Source organism: Pipistrellus kuhlii, unplaced genomic scaffold, assembly GCF_014108245.1.
Source record: "Pipistrellus kuhlii isolate mPipKuh1 unplaced genomic scaffold, mPipKuh1.p scaffold_m20_p_84, whole genome shotgun sequence".
In the NCBI taxonomy this organism is placed as follows: Eukaryota; Metazoa; Chordata; class Mammalia; order Chiroptera; family Vespertilionidae; genus Pipistrellus; species Pipistrellus kuhlii.
Window position 1 is genome coordinate 259233 of NW_023425589.1, and position 22269 is coordinate 281501.

At 64.3% G+C, this 22269-nt stretch overlaps 3 protein-coding genes across 3 annotated transcripts; 1 reads left to right on the forward strand and 2 right to left on the reverse strand.

The window, feature by feature from the left end:
• Positions 1–19: 19 nt before the first annotated feature.
• On the forward strand, positions 20–15306 carry RUVBL2 (RuvB like AAA ATPase 2). Its single transcript, XM_036425662.2, is given in 16 exon segments — positions 20–329; positions 2680–2734; positions 3439–3494; positions 3733–3874; positions 6239–6368; positions 7310–7376; positions 9011–9117; positions 9199–9292; positions 9581–9704; positions 11464–11558; positions 11996–12114; positions 13949–14039; positions 14041–14069; positions 14518–14647; positions 14954–15068; positions 15188–15306. Coding segments are annotated over 16 exon segments (1392 nt in total). The 5' UTR covers positions 20–317; the 3' UTR covers positions 15214–15306.
• A 73-nt stretch (positions 15307–15379) lies between these two features.
• Positions 15380–17192, reverse strand: LHB (luteinizing hormone subunit beta). The gene is made up of 3 exons (XM_036425660.2): positions 16544–17192; positions 16197–16364; positions 15380–15683 (listed from the first exon to the last, which is right to left on the reverse strand). Exons 1-3 carry the CDS (start codon positions 16634–16636, stop codon positions 15441–15443), a joined length of 504 nt encoding a protein of 167 aa, XP_036281553.2. The 5' UTR covers positions 16637–17192; the 3' UTR covers positions 15380–15440.
• Positions 17193–17386: 194 nt separating this feature from the next.
• On the reverse strand, positions 17387–20294 carry LOC118712154. Its single transcript, XM_036425661.2, is given in 6 exon segments — positions 17387–17731; positions 18167–18294; positions 19239–19379; positions 19473–19676; positions 19924–20091; positions 20094–20294. Coding segments are annotated over 6 exon segments (1002 nt in total). The 5' UTR covers positions 20136–20294; the 3' UTR covers positions 17387–17412.
• Between the last annotated feature and the right edge of the window lie 1975 nt (positions 20295–22269).

Consider the following 22269-nt stretch of genomic DNA (forward strand, 5'->3'; position numbering starts at 1 on the left):
GGCGCGGGGGAGGAAGGGGGCGGGACGGGGAGGCAGGGAGCGTGGGGGACGTGTGGTTGCTCACAGAAGTGGCAGGAATTTTGCAATCGGCCTCCCCGGCGAGGAGGCTTGGGTAAAAGGAGGAGGAGCCAGAGGGAGCTGGGAGCCGGCCCTGGAGCTTCGGCCTAAAAAGGGAACGGCTCGCCCTACAAGGAGCGTTTGCATATTTATGAGGAACCACCGAGATCGCTGGAGGATCTGGCAGTCTAGAGGGGCCACAGCGCTCGTCCTCAGCACCGTTTCCGTTTCCGTTAGGGTAGTAGCGGTTGGTGAGCATCATGGCAACCGTGGTGAGTGGCGGCATGCGGAGGGCTGAGGAGGGAACCTGCTGTCCTGGGTCCGAGGGAGGAGGGAACTGGGGGCCTGGACCCCAGGGTCTGAGGGAGGAGGGGCTGGGGGCCTGGACTCCCGGGTCTGAGGGCGGAGGGGGTGGGGGCCTGGACGCCTGGGTCTGAGGGAGGAGGGGCTGGGGGCCTGGACGCCTGGGTCTGAGGGAGGAGGGGCTGGGGACCTGGGTCTGAGGGAGGGAGGGGCTGGGGGCCTGGGTCTGAGGGAGGAGGGGCTGGGGGCCTGGGCCCCTGGGTCTGAGGGAGGAGGGGCTGGGGGCCTGGACCCCTGGGTCTGAGGGAGGAGGGGCTGGGGGCCTAGGCCCCTGGGTTTGAGGGAGGATGGCTGGGGGCCTGGACTCCCGGGTCCGAGGGAGGAGGGGCTGGGGGCCTGGGTCTGAGGGAGGAGGGGATGGGGGCCTGGACGCTGGGTCTGAGGGAGGAGGGGCTGGGGGCCTGGGTCTGAGGGAGGAGGGGATGGGGGCCTGGACGCCTGGGTCTGAGGGAGGAGGGGCTGGGGGCCTGGACCCCTGGGTCTGAGGGAGGATGCCTAGGGGCCTGGACTCCCGGGTCCGAGGGAGGAGGAAAGAAAAGGTTGGATCCCGGAATGGTGGGTCCCGGTGGATGTTTAGGGTCTCAGTGGTCAGCCCTGATAGCAATCAAACTTCCAGCTCTCAGGGCACAGCTAGTGGCCAGTTCTGCGTCCTTTGCCCTAAAGCCTGCTGAGGGTTTGAGTGTCTTGGGCCCCGAGCCATCCAGGAACCTGTTACTCTCGGCGGGGGTGGCAGCCGAGTCCCAGGGAGAAGCGCAGGTGGGACCCGGCCTGTGTGCTTGGAAGCCTGCGGTCGGTCGCTCAGTGAATCTTGAGCCAAACAAGGAAGAGTGGGGAACTCAGAGGCTGTCCGAGGAGAAGGGACAGGGCCCCGGGCCCCCACATATTTCCAACACCCCGTGAGGGGCATGCCCAGTGGGGGTGCGTAATGAATTACTACTTGAATCTTGAATGAATGAGTGAATGTGAACTCCATAAAAGACAGACCCGGTACACTGGGGCTGGCACCAAGTACTTGCTCAGGAAACATGTGAGTGGCCCTGACCGGTGTGGCTCAGTGGATAGAGCGTCGGTCTGCGGACTCAAGGGTCCCAGGTTCGATTCCGGTCAAGGGCATGTACCTTGGTTGCCGGCACATCCCCAGTAGGGGGTGTGCAGGAGGCGGCTGATCGATGTTTCTAACTCTCTATCCCTCTCTCTTCCTCTCTGTAAAAATCGATAAAATATATATATTTTTAAAAACAGACTTATTGAGATATAACTCACAGCCCATACAGTTTACCCCGTAAGGTCCGTAGTTTATTCGCAGAGGTGCGCATTCTGTCGTTCAATTTTAGAGCGTTTTCCAAACCCCCGAAAGAAACCCCATTCCTCTTCCCAGCGCCCTTCAGTCCTCCCAGCCCCAGGCACCACTAATCGCCCTTTTTTAAAATTATTGTTTTATTAAATATATTTTACTGATATTTTACAGAGAGGAAGGGAGAGGGATAGAGAGCTAGAAACATCGATGAGAGAGAACATTAATCAGCTGCCTCCTGTACAACCCCTACCGGTGATGTACCCGCAACCAACGTACATGCCCTTGACCGGAACTGAACCTGGGACCCCTCAGTCCGCAGGCTGATGCGGTATCCACTGAGCCAAACCCGTTCCGGCAGTACCTGCCCTTTGAATGAGCTCAGTACCTTAGTGCACGTTCATTCAAACTCAAGCATGGCCCTGAGGGGGACAGTGAGGGTGGGCTGGGCCGCTCATTGGTCACAGGTCCCTTGGAGCCAAGAACATTGATTTTCTCGTCTCCCTCGTGACCGTGACCGTGAGGCTCCGGGGAGATCGGGTTCCCTGGGAGGCCCCTCCTTCTGTCTGGACTCCCGGTGACCCCAGAACGAGCCTGGCAGGGCGGGGTCAGGAGTCAGGGAGGGCTCCCCTACTGAGCGAAGCGTGGACTCATTCAGTGAGGGGCAGGGCGATGGGCTGGACGCAGGACTCGCATGAGCGAAAGCCGTGACAGCTGGGGCAGCTGGGACATCAGGGGGCCACCCCATGCCCGCTGGATGCCCGCTAAGGCCTGTCCTTACGGTTACAGGTGACGGGAGGACTTCCTGCCACCAGCCATGTGCTGGGCCGTAAGGGAGGGGCTGGGGGTGAGGCACACCCAGTCTGCATCCTCCTGGGGCTGGGGAGGAGTGGCAGGAGGGACAGAGGAGGAGGAGTTGGTGGAAACTGGGATGATAAGGGCTCTGACGTGCCTTCTCCCCCCAGACGGCCACAACCAAAGTGCCAGAGGTCCGCGATGTGACGAGAATTGAGCGTATTGGTGAGTGAACCCGGATCCGGGGCAAGACCGGACCCCGCCTGCCCTGGGCACCCCCGGAGAGCCAGCCCGCCCAGGACCCCGGGAAGCATGCAGCCTGCGTCCCATCCCCCTAGCTGATGGGGGGGGGGCTGGGTTCCAGAGAGCGGTCAGATGGCACAGGGGCACCGTGCCGGACCCCAGCCCCAGGCTGCGGGCTCCGCTCCCCTGCGGGCCCCTGGGTGCCCTGGCATCCTCCTGGGAGTCACAGAAGTGGTGCTGGCTTATGTTTGGCCGTTTGCCGACTGCCCCACCCCCAGCATGCACTGGGCACCAGCCCCTTCGGCCGGGCCCGGGCCCGGCTCATTCCCAGCCGCGCCCCCAGCGCAGGCCGCGGCAGAGCAGACGCCAGCAGGTGGCCATCGAATGCACGCGTTCGATCCCGTTGAATCCCTGCCGGTGCCCGGGCGGGGCACATGGTGACTGTCCTTCTAGCTGAGGCTCAGAGACTCGCGCCCCTGCTGCCAGCTCTCAGCGCGGGAGCCGTGGGTCCCGCTGGATGTCTCCTAAGAAGAGCCTCTCGGTTACGGAGCATTAGCATGCCGCCCTCCTTCCCGGGGGTGGGAGTCCGGCCCCCGTTTGGACTAGGAGGGAAGCAGGGCCCGAGGGGAGCCCCTCACTCCGGCCACGAGCTGGCCAGTAACCGCCTCTGGTCCTCTCGCTCACAGGCGCCCACTCCCACATCCGGGGGCTGGGGCTGGACGACGCCTTGGAGCCGCGGCAGGTAGAGCGGCTGGGCGGGCGGGAGGCCCGGGGGAGGGAGACATTACCTTCTCCCAGACCTTTGCCCACATGTTTATAAAATTCAGCCCGTGCACACTTTTATCGATCTTAGAAAAATTGGGTGGAAAAGGCTTTTCCCCGACGCCCCAGCCAACACCCGCTTCCATCTCACGGGGCGGCAGGCGGGAGGGACGTGGGGAGGCCCGGTGGGAGTCACCGCGTGCTCTCCCCGCCCGCAGGCCTCCCAGGGCATGGTGGGCCAGCTGGCGGCGCGGCGGGCGGCGGGCGTGGTGCTGGAGATGATCCGGGAAGGGAAGATCGCTGGCCGGGCCGTGCTCATCGCCGGGCAGCCGGGCACCGGGAAGACGGCCATCGCCATGGGTAAGGCACCGGGCTCAGAGCTCTCTGGTCTCTGCCAGACGACCCCTCCCGTGACATCCGCGTCCGGTCAGGCGCCGTTAACGGAAGCCACACGTGGCTGTGGCCGGGCGGACCCAGGCAGGGCTCACTGTCAGAGAATGAATGAATGAATGAGGCCATTGCGGCCTGTGGGCGGTTCCGTGAAGCCTCCGCGCTCCCGCTCGCCAGTCTGCCTGTTCCCCGGGGGTCACTTTGGGACCCCAGAGTTTGCCTAAGCACCAGCCTTCCCCCCAACACCGTGTGGCAGGCAGGAGAGGAGCTGCAGTGAGGTTCTGCTCCCTGTGGCCCTGTCTTGGGAGTTCCACACACTTATAACATTTTTATTGATTTCGGAGAGGAAGGGAGAGAGAGATGAAGCATCAATGATGAGAGTGAATCATTGATCAGCTGCCTCCTGCACGCCCCACACTGGAGATTGAGCCCCACAACCTGGGCCTCTGCCTTGAACGGGAATCAACCCTGACCTCCTGGCTCATAGGTAGATGCTCAACCCCTGAGTGCGGCTGGCCGGCTGTGCATATTTTTTAAAAATATATATTTTATTGATTTTTTACAGAGAGGAAGGGAGAGAGATGCAGAGTAGAGTTAGAAACATCGATGAGAGTCATCCATCAGCTGCCTCTTGCATGCCCCCTACTGGGGATGTGCCTGCAACCAAGGTTCATGCCCTTGACCGGAATTGAACCCGGGACCTTTCAGTCCGCAAGCCAATGCTCTATCCACTGAGCCAAACCGGTTTTGGCCGGCTGGGCATATTGACTGTAATTTAATCGTATGGTGACTTTGCTGCAAGGGAGAGTGAGACATTAGAATAAATTTCCTATTTTAATTTGGAGCGTTGCTACCTTAATGAAAGGGGTTCTGGAACCAAGATGAAGATGGGCATTGGTTAGACAGCCAGCACTCCCTTTTGCCATTCAAATTTATACTCATAACTGCCCCTTATCTCCTTGTTATATAAACTCTCCATCTTTCCAAACCTACTGAGCAGTCTTGCTCGTCGAAGCCTTCCTCGGCCTCCGGTCTTCCCACTCCCCCTTGGTGCTCAGCTGAGGCCAGGCCGGGAGGATCGGTGACAGCCAGGCTTGTGGTTAAGATGAAGCAGCACTTGTCCTGCTGATGGGCTCGGCTGGGTGTCGCCCTCTGCACCAAAGGGCTGCAGGTTCAATTCCCGGTCAGGGCACATGCTTGGGTTGCAGGCTTAACCCCCAGTAGGGGGCGTGCAGGAGGCAGCTGATTAATCTGTCACATCGATGTTTTTCTTTCCCTCTTTCTCTAAAAGAAAAGACACACACACACACACACACACACACTGGTGCACAGCATTCATCATTCACACACTGGGGGAGGAGAGTCCCTCAGCCTGGCCTGTATCTGGACCCCTTGGGGGATGTCCGCCTGTGGGCTTAGGCCCGTGCCCGGACTGAGCGGGCCTGAGCCAGCAGGCGGACGGCCCCCAGGGTCCTCAGTGCTGCTGGAGGCGGGAGAAGCTCCTGCCACCACCATTGTGCTCGCTGGCTCGCAGGGAGCCCAGCTTCCCACTGAGCGGGCTCCCTCTGCGGGAGCACACTGCCACCAGGGGCAGCTCCTGCATCGAGCGTCTGCCCCCTGGTGGTCAGTGCGCATCAGAGCAATCAGTCATTCCACCTTCCAGTCGATTTGCATATTAGCCTTTTATTATGTAGGATTATCACATAGGAAATGAGGAAGCAGCACTCGTCCGAGGGTCCTGGTGTGCCGAGCCCTGGCCCCGACACTGGGAACACGAGATGAGGAAGACGCGAGCCCGGCCTGGAAGGAGCCTCCTGCCAGGGAGGAGGCTGTGGACACGGTGCCCAGCGCGACGTGTGCCATGATGGACAGGGGGCTCCTGACCTGCCGGGCCGGGGACATAGTGGGGTCGTCAGAAGAGGCTTCCGGAGTCTGAGGGTGTCTGGGAGTGTCCGGACGGACAGCAGGGAGCACTCTCCGGGGCAGAGTGGGACGAGGGAGAGTTCCCACCCACACTGGTCAGGAGGGAGCTGGCAGGGCCCTCGGAGGGGCTGCTGGGGGGGAGGGGGCTCAGTGCTTGCCGTCCCTGGAGGGGCAGCCCTGCTGTCACCTGCTGAGCCCAGGCCTCACGCCGTGGAGAAGCCTGGCGGTGCTGTAAGATGTTCGGGTTTGACTATAGAGTTTGTCCTGACGGTGCAGTTTCTAACCAGGGGCCTGTGCAGGCCTCAGCCCGGCTTTTTCTGCCCGCAGCACCAAGAGCTGGTGTTGCCACAGAGTGAATTTGGGGGGACATGGTGCCAGGGCCCCCCACCCACCCAGACCCCCTCTCCCCAGGCATGGCGCAGGCCCTGGGCCCGGACACCCCGTTCACCGCCATAGCGGGCAGCGAGATCTTCTCCCTGGAGATGAGCAAGACAGAGGCGCTGACGCAGGCCTTCCGCAGGTCCATCGGCGTCCGCATCAAGTGAGCACGGCCCGGGGACCACCCCCGTCCCAGCCGGCGCGGCCTGTGCCCAAGGGCTGATGGGAGTTAGCGGTTCCCGGGGGCTGGTGGGAGTTAGCGGTTCCCGGGGGCTGATGGGAGTTGGCGGTTCCCGGGGGCTGGTGGGAGTTAGCGGTTCCCGGGGGCTGGTGGGAGTTAGTGGTTCCCGGGGGCTGATGGGAGTTAGCGGTTCCCGGGGGCTGGTGGGAGTTAGCGGTTCCCGGGGGCTGGTGGGAGTTAGCGGTTCACGGGGGCTGGTGGGAGTTGGCGGTTCCCGGGGGCTGATGGGAGTTAGTGGTTCCCGGGGGCTGGTGGGAGTTGGCGGTTCCCGGGGGCTGATGGGAGTTGGCGGTTCCCGGGGGCTGGTGGGAGTTAGTGGTTCCCGGGGGCTGGTGGGAGTTGGCGGTTCCCGGGGGCTGGTGGGAGTTAGTGGTTCCCGGGGGCTGGTGGGAGTTAGCAGTTCCCCGGGGGCTGGTGGGAGTTAGCGGTTCCCGGGGGCTGGTGGGAGTTAGCGGTTCCCGGGGGCTGGTGGGAGTTAGCAGTTCCCGGGGGCTGATGGGAGTTGGCGGTGCCCGGGGGCTGGTGGGAGTTGGCGGTTCCCGGGGGCTGGTGGGAGTTAGTGGTTCCCGGGGGCTGGTGGGAGTTAGCAGTTCCCCGGGGGCTGGTGGGAGTTAGCGGTTCCCCGGGGGCTGGTGGGAGTTAGCGGTTCCCGGGGGCTGGTGGGAGTTAGCAGTTCCCCGGGGGCTGGTGGGAGTTAGCAGTTCCCGGGGGCTGGTGGGAGTTAGTGGTTCCCGGGGGCTGGTGGGAGTTAGCGGTTCCCCGGGGGCTGATGGGAGTTAGTGGTTCCTGGGGGCTGATGGGAGTTAGCGTTCCCCGGGCCGGTGTCAGGCTCTCCGCTCAGCTCAGCTCTGCTCTCTGGTCAGGGAGGAGACGGAGATCATCGAAGGGGAGGTGGTGGAGATCCAGATCGACCGGCCGGCCACGGGGACGGTGAGTCTGCCCGAGTCCAGCCTCCTCCAGGCGGGAGGCTTGCACTGAGGTGGGAACCCACGGAATGTTCCAGCGGCCGATGGGAGCATCTGAGCCCTGCAGGAGGGTTATTTGCATTGACAGCAGCTCGTTGATTGGTGAGGGACCCGTAAGCCGTTAAAACCGGGTGGTGGGATGAGAGGAGGTCTGGAAGTTTCTTCGGGGAATTCCTAACCGTCAGGTTAACGCCCGCTCCGGTTACACAGCTCAGCTTCTCCCTTTTTGTCACCTAAGACTTTTTTTTTTTACCTTTTGTTATAAGTAAAAGATACAAGGAAACATCTTAAAGAAGCATGTAGTCTAATAAGTGATTATAAAGCAAATGCCTTCATAACCACCCCCAAGAGCAAAACGAGAACTTTGCCAACCCCCAGCCCTCCCTCCTTCCTCTTTACACCCCAAGTCTCCCCGAAGGAGTGGCCGCCCTCCCTCATTACCACGTCTACCTTTTCATGGTTTGGTTTCCCCTTTATCTCCTATTTTCCTAATAATTTACCTGTTGGTCTCATTTTTTTAATTTATTGATCTAGAGAGAGAGAAACATTGATCTGTTGTTCCACTTATGTATGCATTCATCAGTTCTTTCTGGGTGTGCCCTGACCAGGGATCGAACCTGCAACCTTGGTGCATTAGGACGACGCTCTGAGTACCCGGCCAGGGCAACACCCTCTTTTTTTAATTTGCCACCCCAATAAGAATTTTAAAAATAAAACTTCAGTAGAATATTTAAATATAAGGAAAGCTATTCCCAAGCTAATTCTCCTGTACACCTACACTGGGGGTCCAGCCCTCAACCCGGGCTGTGCCCAGACCGGGAATCAAACTGTGACCTCCTACTTCATAGGTTGATGCCCAACCACTGAGCCATGCTGGCCGGGCCAACTTATTTTTGTGTTTTGTTTATATAATCGATTTCAGAGAGGAAGGGTGAGGGGGAGAGAGAAACATCAATGATGAGAGATAATCATTGACTCACTGCCTCCTGCACACCCACTGGGGATCAAGCCTGTAATCCAAGCACGTGCTCTTTTTTTTTTTTTTTTTTATATATATTTTATTGATTTTTTACAGAGAGGAAGGGAGAGAGATAGAGAGCTAGAAACGTCGATGAGAGAGAAACATCGACCAGCTGCCTCCTGCACACCCCCCACCAGGGATGTGCCCACAACCAAGGTACATGCCCTTGACCGGAATCGAACCTGGGACCTTTCAGTCCGCAGACTGATGCTCTATCCACTGAGCCAAACCGGCTTCGGCCAAACACGTGCTCTTGATTGGAATCGAACCCTGGACCTTTCAGGCCGCAGGCAGATGCTCTATCCATTGAGCCAAACCAGCCAGGGCTTTTTTTTTTTAATCTTTTAGCATTTCGTTTGCTGGTTTTTTTATAATAACTTTGTTGAGGAGCAAATGCACTAAGCAGCCCACATTGACCGTTTCCGGGTGTTAAGTTTTGACGTACGTGTGCACACATGAAGCCACCCCAGTCGTGGCAGCGGCCACGCCCATCACCCCAAGCTCCCCCGGGGGAGCCTGTCTCCACGTCGTGTTGGGAGCCGTTGGGTCTCTTAGCCTGGCCGGCCTGTCCCCCTCAGGGCTCCAAGGTGGGCAAGCTGACCCTCAAGACCACCGAGATGGAGACCATCTACGACCTGGGCACCAAGATGATCGAGTCCCTGACCAAGGACAAGGTCCAGGCCGGGTGAGCCTCGCGGGCCGCCCCCCTCGGGAGGGGGCGGGGGATCCCGGGCACCTTCCCTCCTCACTCCGCCGCCTCCCGCAGGGACGTGATCACCATCGACAAGGCCACCGGCAAGATCTCCAAGCTGGGCCGCTCCTTCACGCGCGCCCGCGACTACGACGCCATGGGCTCCCAGGTGCTCCGGGCCCCTCCCTGTTCCCCCGACCCCGCCCGCCCGCCCCTGGTCCCTGTCCTACCCGCGCCCCCAGGCGGGCCCTCAGGGGGCCCTGCGCTCAGGGCTCCCGCGGGCCCGAGACCCTGTGCCCCAGGCTCGGCTGCTCCTGGGCCCGGGGTCTCCAGGCGCCCCCACTTTCCAGGGAGCCTGTGGCCCTTCACGCCCCTCCCTGCCTTGTCTCCCCCACACAGAGCCCTGTGGCCCCTTCACGCTCCTCCCTGCCTTGTCTCCCCCCCATCCTGCCCGCAGACCAAGTTCGTGCAGTGCCCGGATGGGGAGCTGCAGAAGCGCAAGGAGGTGGTGCACACCGTGTCCCTGCACGAGATCGACGTCATCAACTCCCGCACCCAGGGCTTCCTGGCCCTCTTCTCAGGTGCGCCCGCCCGATCATCCCCCATCCCCCCTGCACCCACTCCCCCCTCCCCCCACCACTCCCCTCCCGCACCCAGGGCTTCCTGGCCCTCTTCTCAGGTGCGCCCCGCCCGACCATCCCCCCATCCCCCTCTGCACCCTAAACCCCCTCCCTGCGCCCGCTTCCCCCTCCCTATCCTAACCTCCTTCCCCCACCCTAACCCCCCACCTCCACCCCACCCCCCACCCAGGCACCCAGGGCTTCCTGGCCCTCTTCTCAGGTGCACTCAGCCTTCTGCCCATCCATCCGCCCTCTGCACCTGCTCACCCCCCTCCCCACCCTAATCCCCACCACCACCCACTCAGCCCTCCCCACGCAAAATCCCCCCCCCCCGCATCCAGGGCTTCCTGGCCCTCTTCCCAGGTGCGGCCCCACCATCCACCCATCTGCCCCGCCCACTCACCCCTCCACACCCGATTCCCCCCCTCCCTTGCTGTCTTCTGTTCTCCCTCTGTGTGCGGTCTGTCCCTCTGTGTGCGGTCTGTCCCTCTGTGTGCGGTCTGTCCCTCTGTGTGCGGTCTGTCCCTCTCCCTCTGTGTGCGGTCTGTCCCTCTCCCTCTGTGTGCGGTCTGTCCCTCTCCCTGTGTGTGCGGTCTGTCCCTCTGTGTGCGGTCTGTCCCTCTCCCTGTGTGTGCGGTCTGTCCCTCTCCCTGTGTGTGCGGTCTGTCCCTCTGTGTGCGGTCTGTCCCTGTATGTGCGGTCTGTCCCTCTGTGTGCGGTCTGTCCCTCTGTGTGCGGTCTGTCCCTCTGTGTGCGGTCTGTCCCTCTGTGTGCGGTCTGTCCCTCTCCCTGTGTGTGCGGTCTGTCCCTCTGTGTGCGGTCTGTCCCTGTGTGTGCGGTCTGTCCCTCTGTGTGCGGTCTGTCCCTCTGTGTGCGGTCTGTCCCTCTGTGTGCGGTCTGTCCCTCTCCCTGTGTGTGCGGTCTGTCCCTCTGTGTGCGGTCTGTCCCTGTGTGTGCGGTCTGTCCCTCTCCCTCTGTGTGCGGTCTGTCCCTCTGTGTGCGGTCTGTCCCTCTCCCTGTGTGTGCGGTCTGTCCCTCTGTGTGCGGTCTGTCCCTCTGTGTGCGGTCTGTCCCTCTGTGTGCGGTCTGTCCCTCTCCCTGTGTGTGCGGTCTGTCCCTCTGTGTGCGGTCTGTCCCTCTCCCTGTGTGTGCGGTCTGTCCCTCTCCCTCTGTGTGCGGTCTGTCCCTCTGTGTGCGGTCTGTCCCTCTCCCTGTGTGTGCGGTCTGTCCCTCTCCCTCTGTGTGCGGTCTGTCCCTCTCCCTGTGTGTGCGGTCTGTCCCTCTGTGTGCGGTCTGTCCCTCTCCCTGTGTGTGCGGTCTGTCCCTGTGTGTGCGGTCTGTCCCTCTCCCTCTGTGTGCGGTCTGTCCCTCTGTGTGCGGTCTGTCCCTCTGTGTGCGGTCTGTCCCTGTGTGTGCGGTCTGTCCCTCTCCCTCTGTGTGCGGTCTGTCCCTCTGTGTGCGGTCTGTCCCTCTCCCTGTGTGTGCGGTCTGTCCCTCTCCCTCTGTGCCAAGCCCCCTCGGGTGGTTTGATGGGGCACGGCCTCCTGTTCTCACTGGAGTTCTCTCCTCTCGGGGACATCGCAGACCCCTGGCCCTCCTGTCGCTCGTCCCCGCCAGGCTCGTCTCCCTTCCCTCTGCCCCCGTGCTGTCCTCCTCCGCCTTCGCCCACGCCCGGCCCCAGACCCTCTCCTCTGACCGCCCGTCACCCCGGCCTCCACAGGCGACACCGGCGAGATCAAGTCAGAGGTCCGAGAGCAGATCAACGCCAAGGTGGCCGAGTGGCGCGAGGAGGGCAAGGCGGAGATCATCCCCGGGGTGGGTGCCGCGTGGTGCTGGGGGGGGGGGCAGGGGGACCGGAGGCCCGGGTGGGGCGGCTCCCGGAGGTCATCCCGGGGAGGGTGCCGGCGTGGCGCTGGGGGGGAGGGGCAGAGGGGGGCAGGGGGACCGGAGGCCCCGGTGGGGCGGCTCCCGGAGGTCATCCCCGGGGAGGGTGCTGGCGTGGGGCTGGGGGGGAGGGGCAGAGGGGGGCAGGGGACCGGAGGCCCGGGTGGGGCGGCTCCCGGAGGTCATCCCGGGGAGGGTGCCGGTGTGGCGCTGGGGGGGGGGGGCAGGGGGGGGCAGGGGGACCGGAGGCCCCGGTGGGGCGGCTCCCGGAGGTCATCCCGGGGAGGGTGCGGCGTGGTGCGGGGAGGGTGCGGGGGGCGCAGGGGGACCGGAGGCCCCGGTGCGGAGCCTGACGCCCGCGGCCCCAGGTGCTGTTCATCGATGAGGTCCACATGCTGGACATCGAGAGCTTCTCCTTCCTCAACCGGGCGCTGGAGAGCGACATGGCGCCCGTGCTCATCATGGCCACCAACCGCGGCATCACCCGGTGAGCGCTCCGGGCGGGGAGGGGCGCTCCGGGCGGGGAGGGGAGGGGCGCTCCGGGCGGGGGGGGGGGGGAGGGGAGGGGCGCTCCGGGCGGGGGGGGGCGCTCCCGGGGGGGGGGAGGGGAGGGGCGCTCTGGGGGGGAGGGGAGGGGAGAGGGGCTGGGGGAGAGGAGAGGCGCTGGGGGAGGGGAGGGAGGGGAGGGGCGAGGAGCTCCGGGCGGGCGGGCGGGGGTGGGGGTGGGGGGGGAGAGGCGCTCCGGGCGGGCAGGGAGGGCACAGCGGGGAGGGGAGGGCTGAGCTGCTGTGACGGTTCCCACTGGCATCGGGGCCCAGGCCAGAGGGTGAGCCTTTCCCTTAAACAAGGTGCGGGTGGCCTGGCCGGTGTGGCTCAGTGGTTAAGCATCAACCTATGAACCAGGAGGTGAGGGTTCGATTCCTGGTCAGGGCACAGGCCCAGGTTGCGGGCTCGATCCCCAGTGTGGGTGCAGGAGGCAGCCAGTCAGTGGTTCTTTCTCCCTCTCCCTTCCTCTCTGAAATGAATAAAAACATATTTAAGTGAAAGAACAAACGAGTGGTCAGGTGGGTCGGCGGCTCCGATCCAGAGGGAGCCCGGGTCGGTTTTCTGTTGCTCCTTATCCCTAAGGCTATGGTTTCTCAGTCTGTGTGCCCCGGCACCCCGGCTCTGATCAGACACAGGATCCTGTGGGGCAGCTTCCCTCCTGAGGGGCGCAGTAGCGTGTGCTGGACACTGCGGGGCGCTACCGGAGCTCAGCCAGACCCAGTGCTTAGTCAGTGAAGCGTGTCTGTCGGCCTGAGGAGCTGGGACCCGTCACGGAGCCCCGGTGAAGCTTGGGAGCCTCCGTCCCAGGGGCCCAGCCCCGTGCCCTCTCGTCCTCCCGGCCGGCTCTCCACCCCTCGGCTGTGGTTTGGCCCCGAGGAGGAGAAGGAAGTGGGGAGCAGACAGCCCCCCGGGGCTGGAGCCCGGAGGCTGCACGCTCAGGGCGGCTGTGCCTGGTGCCCGGGCGGCGGGCAGTGCCAGCTCTGCCCCGAGGGCTGGGTGTCACAGGGAGGGAGGGCCAGGGCTCCGGGCAGCGCGGACTCTCCCCTGGCCCCGATTTTTTTTTTTACAGAGAGGAAGGGAGAGGGATAGAGTTAGAAACATTGATGAGAGGGAAACATCGATCAGCTGCCTCCTGCACACCCCCCACTGGGGATGTGCCCGCAACCAAGGTACATGCCCTTGACCGGAATCGAACCCGGGACCCTTCAGTCCCCAGGCCGACGCTCTATCCACTGAGCCATGTTGGTGGTGGTTTTGCTGCTGCAGAGGCTGGGGGCTCAGTCCCAGAGGAAACGCACGTCACGTGAAGGGATTAAGTCCCGGGTGACAGTGCGGCCACACGAGTTCAGAGCACAGAAAGCTGTCTTCAAACCACACAGGAAGCCAGGCGATGCGTTGGCTGGTGGGCAAATGGCCTCCAGAGGCTCCCAGGGGCCGGGTTCAGTTTGGTGGCTGAGTGTTGGCCCCGGTGCACAGAGCGTAGCTCTCACCGACGGGGAACCTCCCGTCCTCCCGGCGCCCGCAGTGCCGCCGGGCTGGGCGGTGCACAGGGGCAGGACCGGGAGGGGCCCTCGGCCAGGGATCCCGGCAGAGGGCAGAGCCGTCGCTGAGACCGTCCAGCAGGATTGACGCAGTCGGCTCTGACGCCAGCTGGGGCTGAAGGCTACGTGGTGTTTGGCCCAGAGGGTGGGCTGTGCTGGGGGAGGGGAGTCCGAGTGGAAGGAATGGAGAGCCAGGCTCGGGGGGCATCACCCTGACAGCCTCCTCCCCCTCAGGATCCGGGGGACCAGCTACCGGAGCCCCCACGGCATCCCCATCGACCTGCTGGACCGGCTGCTCATCGTCTCCACCTCCCCCTACAGCGAGAAAGGACACGAAGCAGATCCTCCGCATCCGGTGTGGGGCGGGGGCGGGGATCTCCGGGGACCCTGAGATGGGGGGGGCGGGGCGGGGGCGGGGCCCTGACCCCGGGGACCCTGAGATGGGGGGGGGCTGACACCGGGGACCCTGAGATCGGGGGGGGGGGGGGGGGGGGGGGGGGGGGGGGGGGCTGACACCGGGGACCCTGAGATCTGGGGGGAGAGGGGGTGACGGGCCTGAAAGCGTGGGCGTGGCCTCCGCTGCCGGTGGGGGCCCTGTGGGGAGGGGGGGGGGTAACTGACGGGAGGAAAGAGCCTGTAAGGGGAGGGGGGAGGGGGAGGCCCAGCATGTGCCTCAGTGGCCCTTGCCCAGCGCTCTGCGGTTCTGAAGATGCAGATTCCACATTTTCTCAGGGAGGGATGGGGGGCTGGGGCGTGCTGCGTCCCAGGCCTGACCTTGTCCGACCCGCCCCCGCCGCCCGCAGGTGTGAGGAGGAGGATGTGGAGATGAGCGAGGACGCCTACACGGTGCTGACCCGCATCGGGCTGGAGACCTCCCTGCGCTACGCCATCCAGCTCATCACGGCCGCCAGCCTGGTGTGCCGCAAGCGCAAGGTCAGCGCCGCCCGGGGCCGGCGAGACCCGCCCCCCAGGGCTCGGCCGGGGCTGCCTTTGGGCCTAGAACGGAGTCCTCAGAGGCAGGGGGCTCTGTCCTGGGTTTGTTTCTGTGCCTCCGGGCCGGACACAGTGGGCACTCAGTAAACTCCTTTAGGTGAGAGTAGATACTGGGAAGCCCGTCTCACGGATGAAGGAATGGAGATGGGGCTCAGCCAGGAGCTGGCGGAGGCAGTATTTGAACCAGGCGATGGGCCTGAGCCCCACCTGGGAGGGCCCCTGAGTTCTCCCTCGCCCCCCCCCCAGGGCACGGAGGTGCAGGTGGACGACATCAAGCGGGTCTACTCGCTCTTCCTGGACGAGTCGCGCTCCACGCAGTACATGAAGGAGTACCAGGACGCCTTCCTCTTCAATGAGCTCAGTGGGTGTCTCCCCTCCCGGCCCCCCGGCCCAGCCCGCCCCCCAGGCCTGTCCGGAGAGCTGGGAGGGAGCGGGCCTGGCTCTGGGCTGCAGTGACCACGTGACCTTCTTCCCCTACAGAAGGCGAGACGATGGACACCTCCTGAGCTGACGTTCCCCGTCCGTGTCCGTCTCCCCCCTGCCCCGTTTTCTACCAGGTTCTGACACTGTGACTTTGTATAAAATGCTCTGAAACTGGACCGTGTGTGTGTGTGTGGTGTGCGCTCACGTGCACTGCCCCCGGACCCCAGAGAAAGGCAGCCCAGGGCGGTGTGAGGCCTTTATTGGGGGTGCGGGTGGGGGTGCGGGTGGGGGTGGGGGTGCGGGGGCATCCTCAGAGGAAGAGGAGGTCTGGGAGGGTGGGCCGGTCACAGGCCAAGGGCTGGGCTCTGGGCCCCCCGCAGTCGGAGCTGCTGAGGCGGCAGGGCCCACAGCGGCAGCTGAGGGCCACAGGGAAGGAGACCACCGGGTCCACGCCAGGCGGGCAGCCGGGGAGCCGGATGGAGGCAAAGCTCAGCTCGCGGTAGGTGCACACCGGCTGGGGCACCGGCGGCAGCGGGGCCGGCAGCACCCGCACCTGGAGGCAGTGCGGAGGGGGGTGGCATGGCGTCTGCCCAGAGCCAAGCCCCCCCCCCCCCCCCCCCCCGGTCTCCCCTGTGCCCCCCACAAATCGAGGGTACCCTCTGCGCTCCCCCTCCCACACGCCCAGCCCCGCCAGCCGCCCCGCCGCCCCCCCGCCCTCCCGCCCCGCCGCCCTCCCGCATCCGCCCCCCGCCCCCCCGCCCCCCGCCCGCCGCCTCCCGCCCCCCCCGCCCCCCCGCCCCCGCCCTCCCGCCCCGCCGCCCTCCCGCCCCCCTGCCCCGCCCGCCCTCCCGCCCCCCGCCCCGCCCTCCCGCCCCGCCTCCCGCCCTCCCGCCCCCGCCGCCCCCCCGCACCTCCCGCCCGCCGCCAGCCGCCCTCCCGCCCCCCGCCCCCCCCCCCCCCCCCCCGCCGCCGCCCCCCCGCCCTCCCGCCCCCCCCCCGCCCCCCCCGCCCCCCCGCCCCCCCGCCCCGCCCCGCCTCCGGGCCAGGCTGAGCGGTCCCTGCTCACCATGCTGGGGCAGTAGCCGGCGCAGATGCTGGTGGTGAAGGCGATGCAGACCGGACAGGCCTCCTTCTCGGCAGCCAGCGTGGCATTGACGGGCCGGCACAGTGGCCGCAGCGGCCCCCTGGATGCCCGCACCGCCCCCACGCTCAGCAGCAGCCACAGCAGCAGCCCCTGGGATCAGGCCATTTCCTCAGGGCCAGCCCCTCCATCCTGACCCCCACCCCATACCCAGGGGCCCCGGGACCCACCCTCAGACCCCGCCCCACTGCTGCCAGCAGGAAGCCCGCTGGCTGTCCACACCCTTCTGGAAAGAGGCCGCCTTCACCCAGTCCCAGGCCTCCCAGCTTTACCTGGAGCATCTCCATCCTGGGTGCCTCCCTACCGTGTTTACCTGGTCTTATACCCGCAGGCTGTGGGGGCGGCAAGGCCAGGGGTGGCGGCATGGCTGAGTAACCTGGACACTAATCTCCTCGGGGGCGAGAGGCAGATAAGGTCAGGGATGTGCGGGAGTGGCTGAGTGAGCACCCTCCCCCCTTCCCTGCTGGCTTGGCGCCAAGAAGCAGGAGACACTCAAGATGACAGCGGACTTTACAGACTCCATCCTTAGCGTGCTGGGGCAGGGAGGAGGGGTAGGGAGCCCGTGGTTGTGCAGCCCGGTCTGCCCATTATAGGGGAGTGGGAGGAGGGGTCTGGAGCTCGCCCCTCCAGCGCCCCTGCAATGGGGATGGCGGGGGGCCTCAGCCCTGCTCCCCCTGCCATGGACTGAAAGCCAGAACCCAAACTTAGGAGGGGCTTGGCTCCGAGTTGCCTGCTGTGCTCAGGAAGCGGGGCCGCCTGCTCCCAGATACCCGCCCCCCCAGGATTCAGGGGGAGCGCCTTCCCCCCCACACACCGGCCCCCAGAAACCAGGATGCAGAGCCCAACCCAGCAAAGAGCCAAGTGTAGACTATTTCACCGTCATTGATTCAGAGGAGCTCGGCCCCTCCTGCCCGCGGGCCCACAGCCCCGAGTTCATGCCCCAGGCCCGCCCCCGCCCGCACAGTCCAGCGGCCAGACGCTGTCCTGCCCCCAGGTGGTGAGCGGGTTCCCGAGCTCAGCCCCGCCCACGGGGCGCCCAGGGGCGGGGTTCCAGGCGGCCCCGCCCTCGGGCCGTGTCCTGTCGGGGCGGGGGCGTGTCCTGTCGGGGCGGGGGCGTGTCCTGTCGGGGCGGCCCGGGCGCTCAGACCAGCGCGGGCCGGCCGCTGCCGTAGCGGGCGCTCTCGGTGCGGTAGGCCAGCGGCACGCTGTGGATGCGGGGCACGGGGCTCCGGTGCGGGGCCCGCCAGGCCAGCCCCGGCGGGAGGAAGGGGTCCAGCCGGCGCAGCGGGTGCAGCGGGAGGCCGTAGGACTCCCGCGCCAGGGACAGCGCCCCGCGGTGCGGCACCGCCGGCGCCACCGGGAGCGCGCGCGGCACGCGGGTCTGCGGCGGCGGCGGCGGCCGCCAGGAGCGCGGGCAGCACTGCTTCTGGGGGTCACGTTCCAAGGGTGGCAACTCCTTCCTGTCGGGGGGAGCAGGGTGGGGACGAGGCTCAGGGCTCAGAGCCGCCTCGGGTTTTGGGGAGAGGAAATGGGGTCGGGGACTCCTAGCCTGGATTCCTGGGTCCTCCGGGTACTTGGACGCCTGCAGTCCGGGGTTTTCCCGCCCTGGGGCAGTATCTGGGGACTCAACCGTCAAATGACCCGCCCCGGGTCCTCAGGCCCCGGCTCTCCCTCCGCAGGCTGCTGTTCCTGAATGGACCCTGGGCGCCAGGGCAGCGGCTGAGGTCTGAGCGCCCGGGTCTAAGTCAGGGGGGCCATACCCGGGGTCCGGGCGGCCCAGCAGCCGGGATGGGAGGGGGCCGGGTCTAAGTCGGGGGGGCCATACCCGGGGTCCGGGCGGCCCAGCAGCCGGGATGGGGGCGGGTGCAGGGGCGGCGCAGGGCGGACTCCCTCACCTGGAGAAGGCGCGGAAGTCGGCGGCGGCGGTGGGCAGGTAGAGCTGGAAGTGGTCCAGGATGCCCTGGTTGGAGACCGCCAGAGGCCGGCCGGCCAGCTCCGGGCTCTGCCTCCAGGGAATGAGGGTCTGAGGAGGCACAGGCGGGAGGAGTGGCCAAGGAAGCGGCTTGACGTCGCTCCTGAAGCCTCGGGTCCCAGACTGAGCACTCCTCTTCCTCCGGACTCAGCAGCCTCTCTTCTCCGGCCCCGGCCCCACACCCGCCCCCAGAGTCAGAGCCCTCCCTTCCTGGCCCGTCGCATGCCAGCGCTCCTTGGCGCCGCTCCCCAAACCAGAAACTCCAAGACCCAACCGCTCTTTGCTCACCGCCAACAGGAAGGCCGGTCCCAGCCTCAAACCTCCCTGTCCTGCCGCTGGAGTTAAGCAGGAGCTCAGCCAGCAATTCCCCAACCTCGGCCCCCGACTCCCCGCCCCCCTTCTGGCTCCGGCTCCGGCTCCCACCTATTCAGACCCGTCCCCTAGCACAGACCTCTTCCTGGCTCTCTTCTAAGCCTCAAAACCACCTACTACCCCAACGGCCCGGCTCAGGGGTGGAGCATCCACCTGTGAACCGGGAGGCCACGGTTCGATTCCCCGGTCAGGCCTGGTTTGGGGCTCGATCCCCCGTGGGGGCGGGGGGGTGTGCAGGAGGCAGCCAGTCAGTGATTCTCATCATTGATGTTTCTACTCTCTCTCCCTTCCTCTCTGAAATCAATAAAAACAGCTGAAACCGGTTTGGCTCAGTGGATAGAGCATCAGCCTGTGGACTGAAAGGTCCCGGGTTCAATTCCGGTCAAGGGCATGTACCTTGGTTGCGGGCACATCCCCAGTAGGGGGGGTGCAGGAGGCAGCTGATCGATGTTTCTAACTCTCTATCCCTCTCCCTTCCTCTCTGTAAAAAGTCAATAAACTAGATATTTTCTAAAAAGTCCAAGCCCCTTCCCTAGTCTTTGTACTCTTCTCAGGCCTCCCTTTTAGCCACGCCCCCTGATTAAAAAATCCCTGCTGGCCCCGCCCAGGGCCCCATCCGCTACCTGGGAGACGCCCGCGAAGTGGTGGTCGGCGAAGCGCAGGGGCCGCGCGCGCAGGCGCAGGTCGGGCCACGCGAAGTGCGCCTGGGCCTCGCTGCGCTGGTGCCGGGTGGTCAGCGGGAGGCACCAGCCCTGGCGGCTGAGCTGCGGGGAGACGATCCGGGGGCCCAGCCTGAGGGTGGGCGGGGCGGCACTGCAGCCCTCGACCCCGCGGACCTCGGCACCCTGGAACCTTACCTTTTCCCCCAAATCCTTCATCCCCACGCTCCGCTCCAGGGCCTTGGGCTTCGGCACCTTGGGCTGCGAGTAGGGCCCGCCGTGGGTCTTGAGCACCCCGTGGGCCGAGCCAGAGGTGGTCTCCCAGCGGCTGATGACCTCGTCGAAATCCCAGATGTGCAAGTCCGGCTTCGCGAGCGGGGGCAGGGGATCCGCCGCCGTGGACTGGGTGCAAGGCGCGGGGCGTCAGCTTGAAAAACACTCAGGAGTCCGGCCCGCCAGCCAGTCCTGATCTCTCCCAGGCGGTCCCCAGCGCTTCCCGCCCTCCGGCCCTTCCCTTCATCGGCCAGACCCAGGCCTCCGAGACCCTCCTCCTTCAGTCAGGAGTCCAGGCCTCCATTCATTCCCCTTCGCTTCCTGCAGGTGTCTGGGGCCCCGCAGGGAGTGGGGGCTGGACGTCCAGGCCCCTCACCTGCCGCGTGGGCGGGCGGAAGGGCACGGACGGGATGATGTGGTGGGCGACGCCGCTGCTGGTGAGATGCCAGTCGGGCCAGGACCCTGGGTCCTCGGTCCCAGAGATGGGGGGCCAGAGCGGGCCAGAGCGCAGAGCTAGGAGCTGACCGGCCATGGTCCCTCCTCCCCCGCCCTGCGTCCGGGCCGGAGGCTTGTTGTGGCTGTTGCCATAGGGACAGAACCCTCCCTCGCTGAATCCAGCCAATGGGGGGCCTGCGGGCTGGGGATGGGGAGCGGGAAGAAGGGGTCTAGGCACAGGGGCGTGGGCTTGGACAGAGCCGGGCAGAGACCCCAAGAGGGGCACAGAGCCTCAGAGAAGGTGGGGGCATGGGAGGAGGCCCAGACAGACAGGAGGGCAGAAGGGGAGGGAGAAGCTCAGTGTTAGAGTTTTAGAGACTGCGACCCCCTGGGCAGGGGGAGACAAACTCACAGAGGGGACAGCAGCGAGGGGGGCAGAAACCTGGGGGGAGGGGGCAGAGGTTCCCGAAAGGGGTGACAGAGACTCTGTAGGGGAGGAGGATAGACTACCCAGCTCATCAGGAAATCCATGGGGAACACCCCCATTCCTATAGGGATCCGGCCCTGCGGACTGCCTGCTCCCTCAGCCGGGCTGGTGGGGGGAGGGGAAGGGGAATTGATGCCGGCTGTCCCTCCTTCCCTGTGTGTGCGGAGTCAGCCTCTGTCCCCCGCCTTTGATTGGGCTGAAAACGTCCACCTGGGAACGGGGGGGGGGGGGGGGGGGGGGGGGGCAGAGGGAGGGACCCGCAGAGAAACGCACAGGAAAAGACTCCCCCAAAAAGGGGGTTGGCAGTGGTGCAGGAAGGGCTTTGATGAATGAGAAAGACGCGAAAGAATGAGTGAGAGACGGTGACTAAGAAACAGAGGCAGAGCCGAATCTGGTTTGGCTCAGTGGATAGAGCGTCAGCCTGTGGACTGAAAGGTCCCGGGTTCGATTCCGGTCAAGGGCATGTACCTTGGTTGCGGGCACGTCCCCAGAAACAGATCAATGTTTCTCATGGATGTTTCTAGCTCTCTATCCCTCTCCCTCTCTGTAAAAAATCAATAAAAAATAAATAAATGGAGAGAGAAGGTAGGGGAGGGTGGGGGCAAAGGGGAGATATCAACCAAAGGACTTGTGTGCATGCATGTAAGCCTAACCAGAGGTCATGGACAACAGGGGGTGGGCATCCATGGGGAGGGGCTTGGGGTGGGAATGGGGGGATGAGGACAATTATGTGACACCATAATCAACAAATAAAATTAAAAATAAATAGATAAAGAAATGGTTTGGGTTGTAGCTAAAAGGGAGGCCTGAGGAGAGGACAGACTGGGGAAGGGGCTTGAGCATTTTGAGGTGGGGCCAGCAGGAGGAGGGGACTGAGGAGCAGCAATCCCAGCTCTCGGAGTTGGTAACAGGAGTGGAGTGGCGATTCGTGAAGGATGTGGGGTCTGCCCCTGACTTCCTTGTCACCGCCTCACTGTAATCCTCGGTAGAGGATATATATATATTTTTTCCCATTGATTTTCAGAGAGGGAAAGACAGAGAGAAACACGTCGATGGATTGCCTCCTGCAAGAGTCCTGACCAGGGCCTGGGGCCCGTGCCCTTGGCTGGAATGGAACCCAGGACCCTTCGTCCGCAGGCCGATGCTCTATCCACTGAGCTACATTGGCTAGGGCCTCACTGCCTCACTTTTGGTCTATCAATGTCCATGCCGAAACTGGTTTGGCTCAGTGGTAGAGCATCGGCCTGCGGACTGAAAGGTCCCAGGTTCGATTCCGGTCAAGGGCATGTACACTGGTTGCAGGCACATCCCCGGTGGGGGTGTGCAAGAGGCAGCTGGTCGATGTTGTTTCTCTCTCATTGACGTTTCTAGCTCTCTATCTCTCTCCCTTCCTCTCTGTAAAAAAATCAATAAGATGTTTTTAAAAAATAATAAAAAATAAATAAAGGTCTATCAGTGTCTAAATGACCCCTGATCCCCCACAGTGGTCAGGCCAATGGTCAGAACCCCATGCTTTACTCAAACTGGACAGTCTTAGAGTTTATTCCTTTCTCAGCGGGAATAAAAGCTGAGACGGAGAAAGGTGGTAGAAACCTGATGCCAAGTCCCCCCCAGGGCTGAATTCTCTAGCATCCTGACCTCCTATCACTCATCCTTGTGTTCTGACTGTGATGGGTAGGTCAAAACGGGACATTCTTGCCCTAGCCAGCTTAGCTCAGTGGATAGAGCATTGGCCCATGGACTGAAGGGTCCCGGGTTCGATTCTGGTCGAGGCATGTGCCTCACTGGCAGGCTCAATCC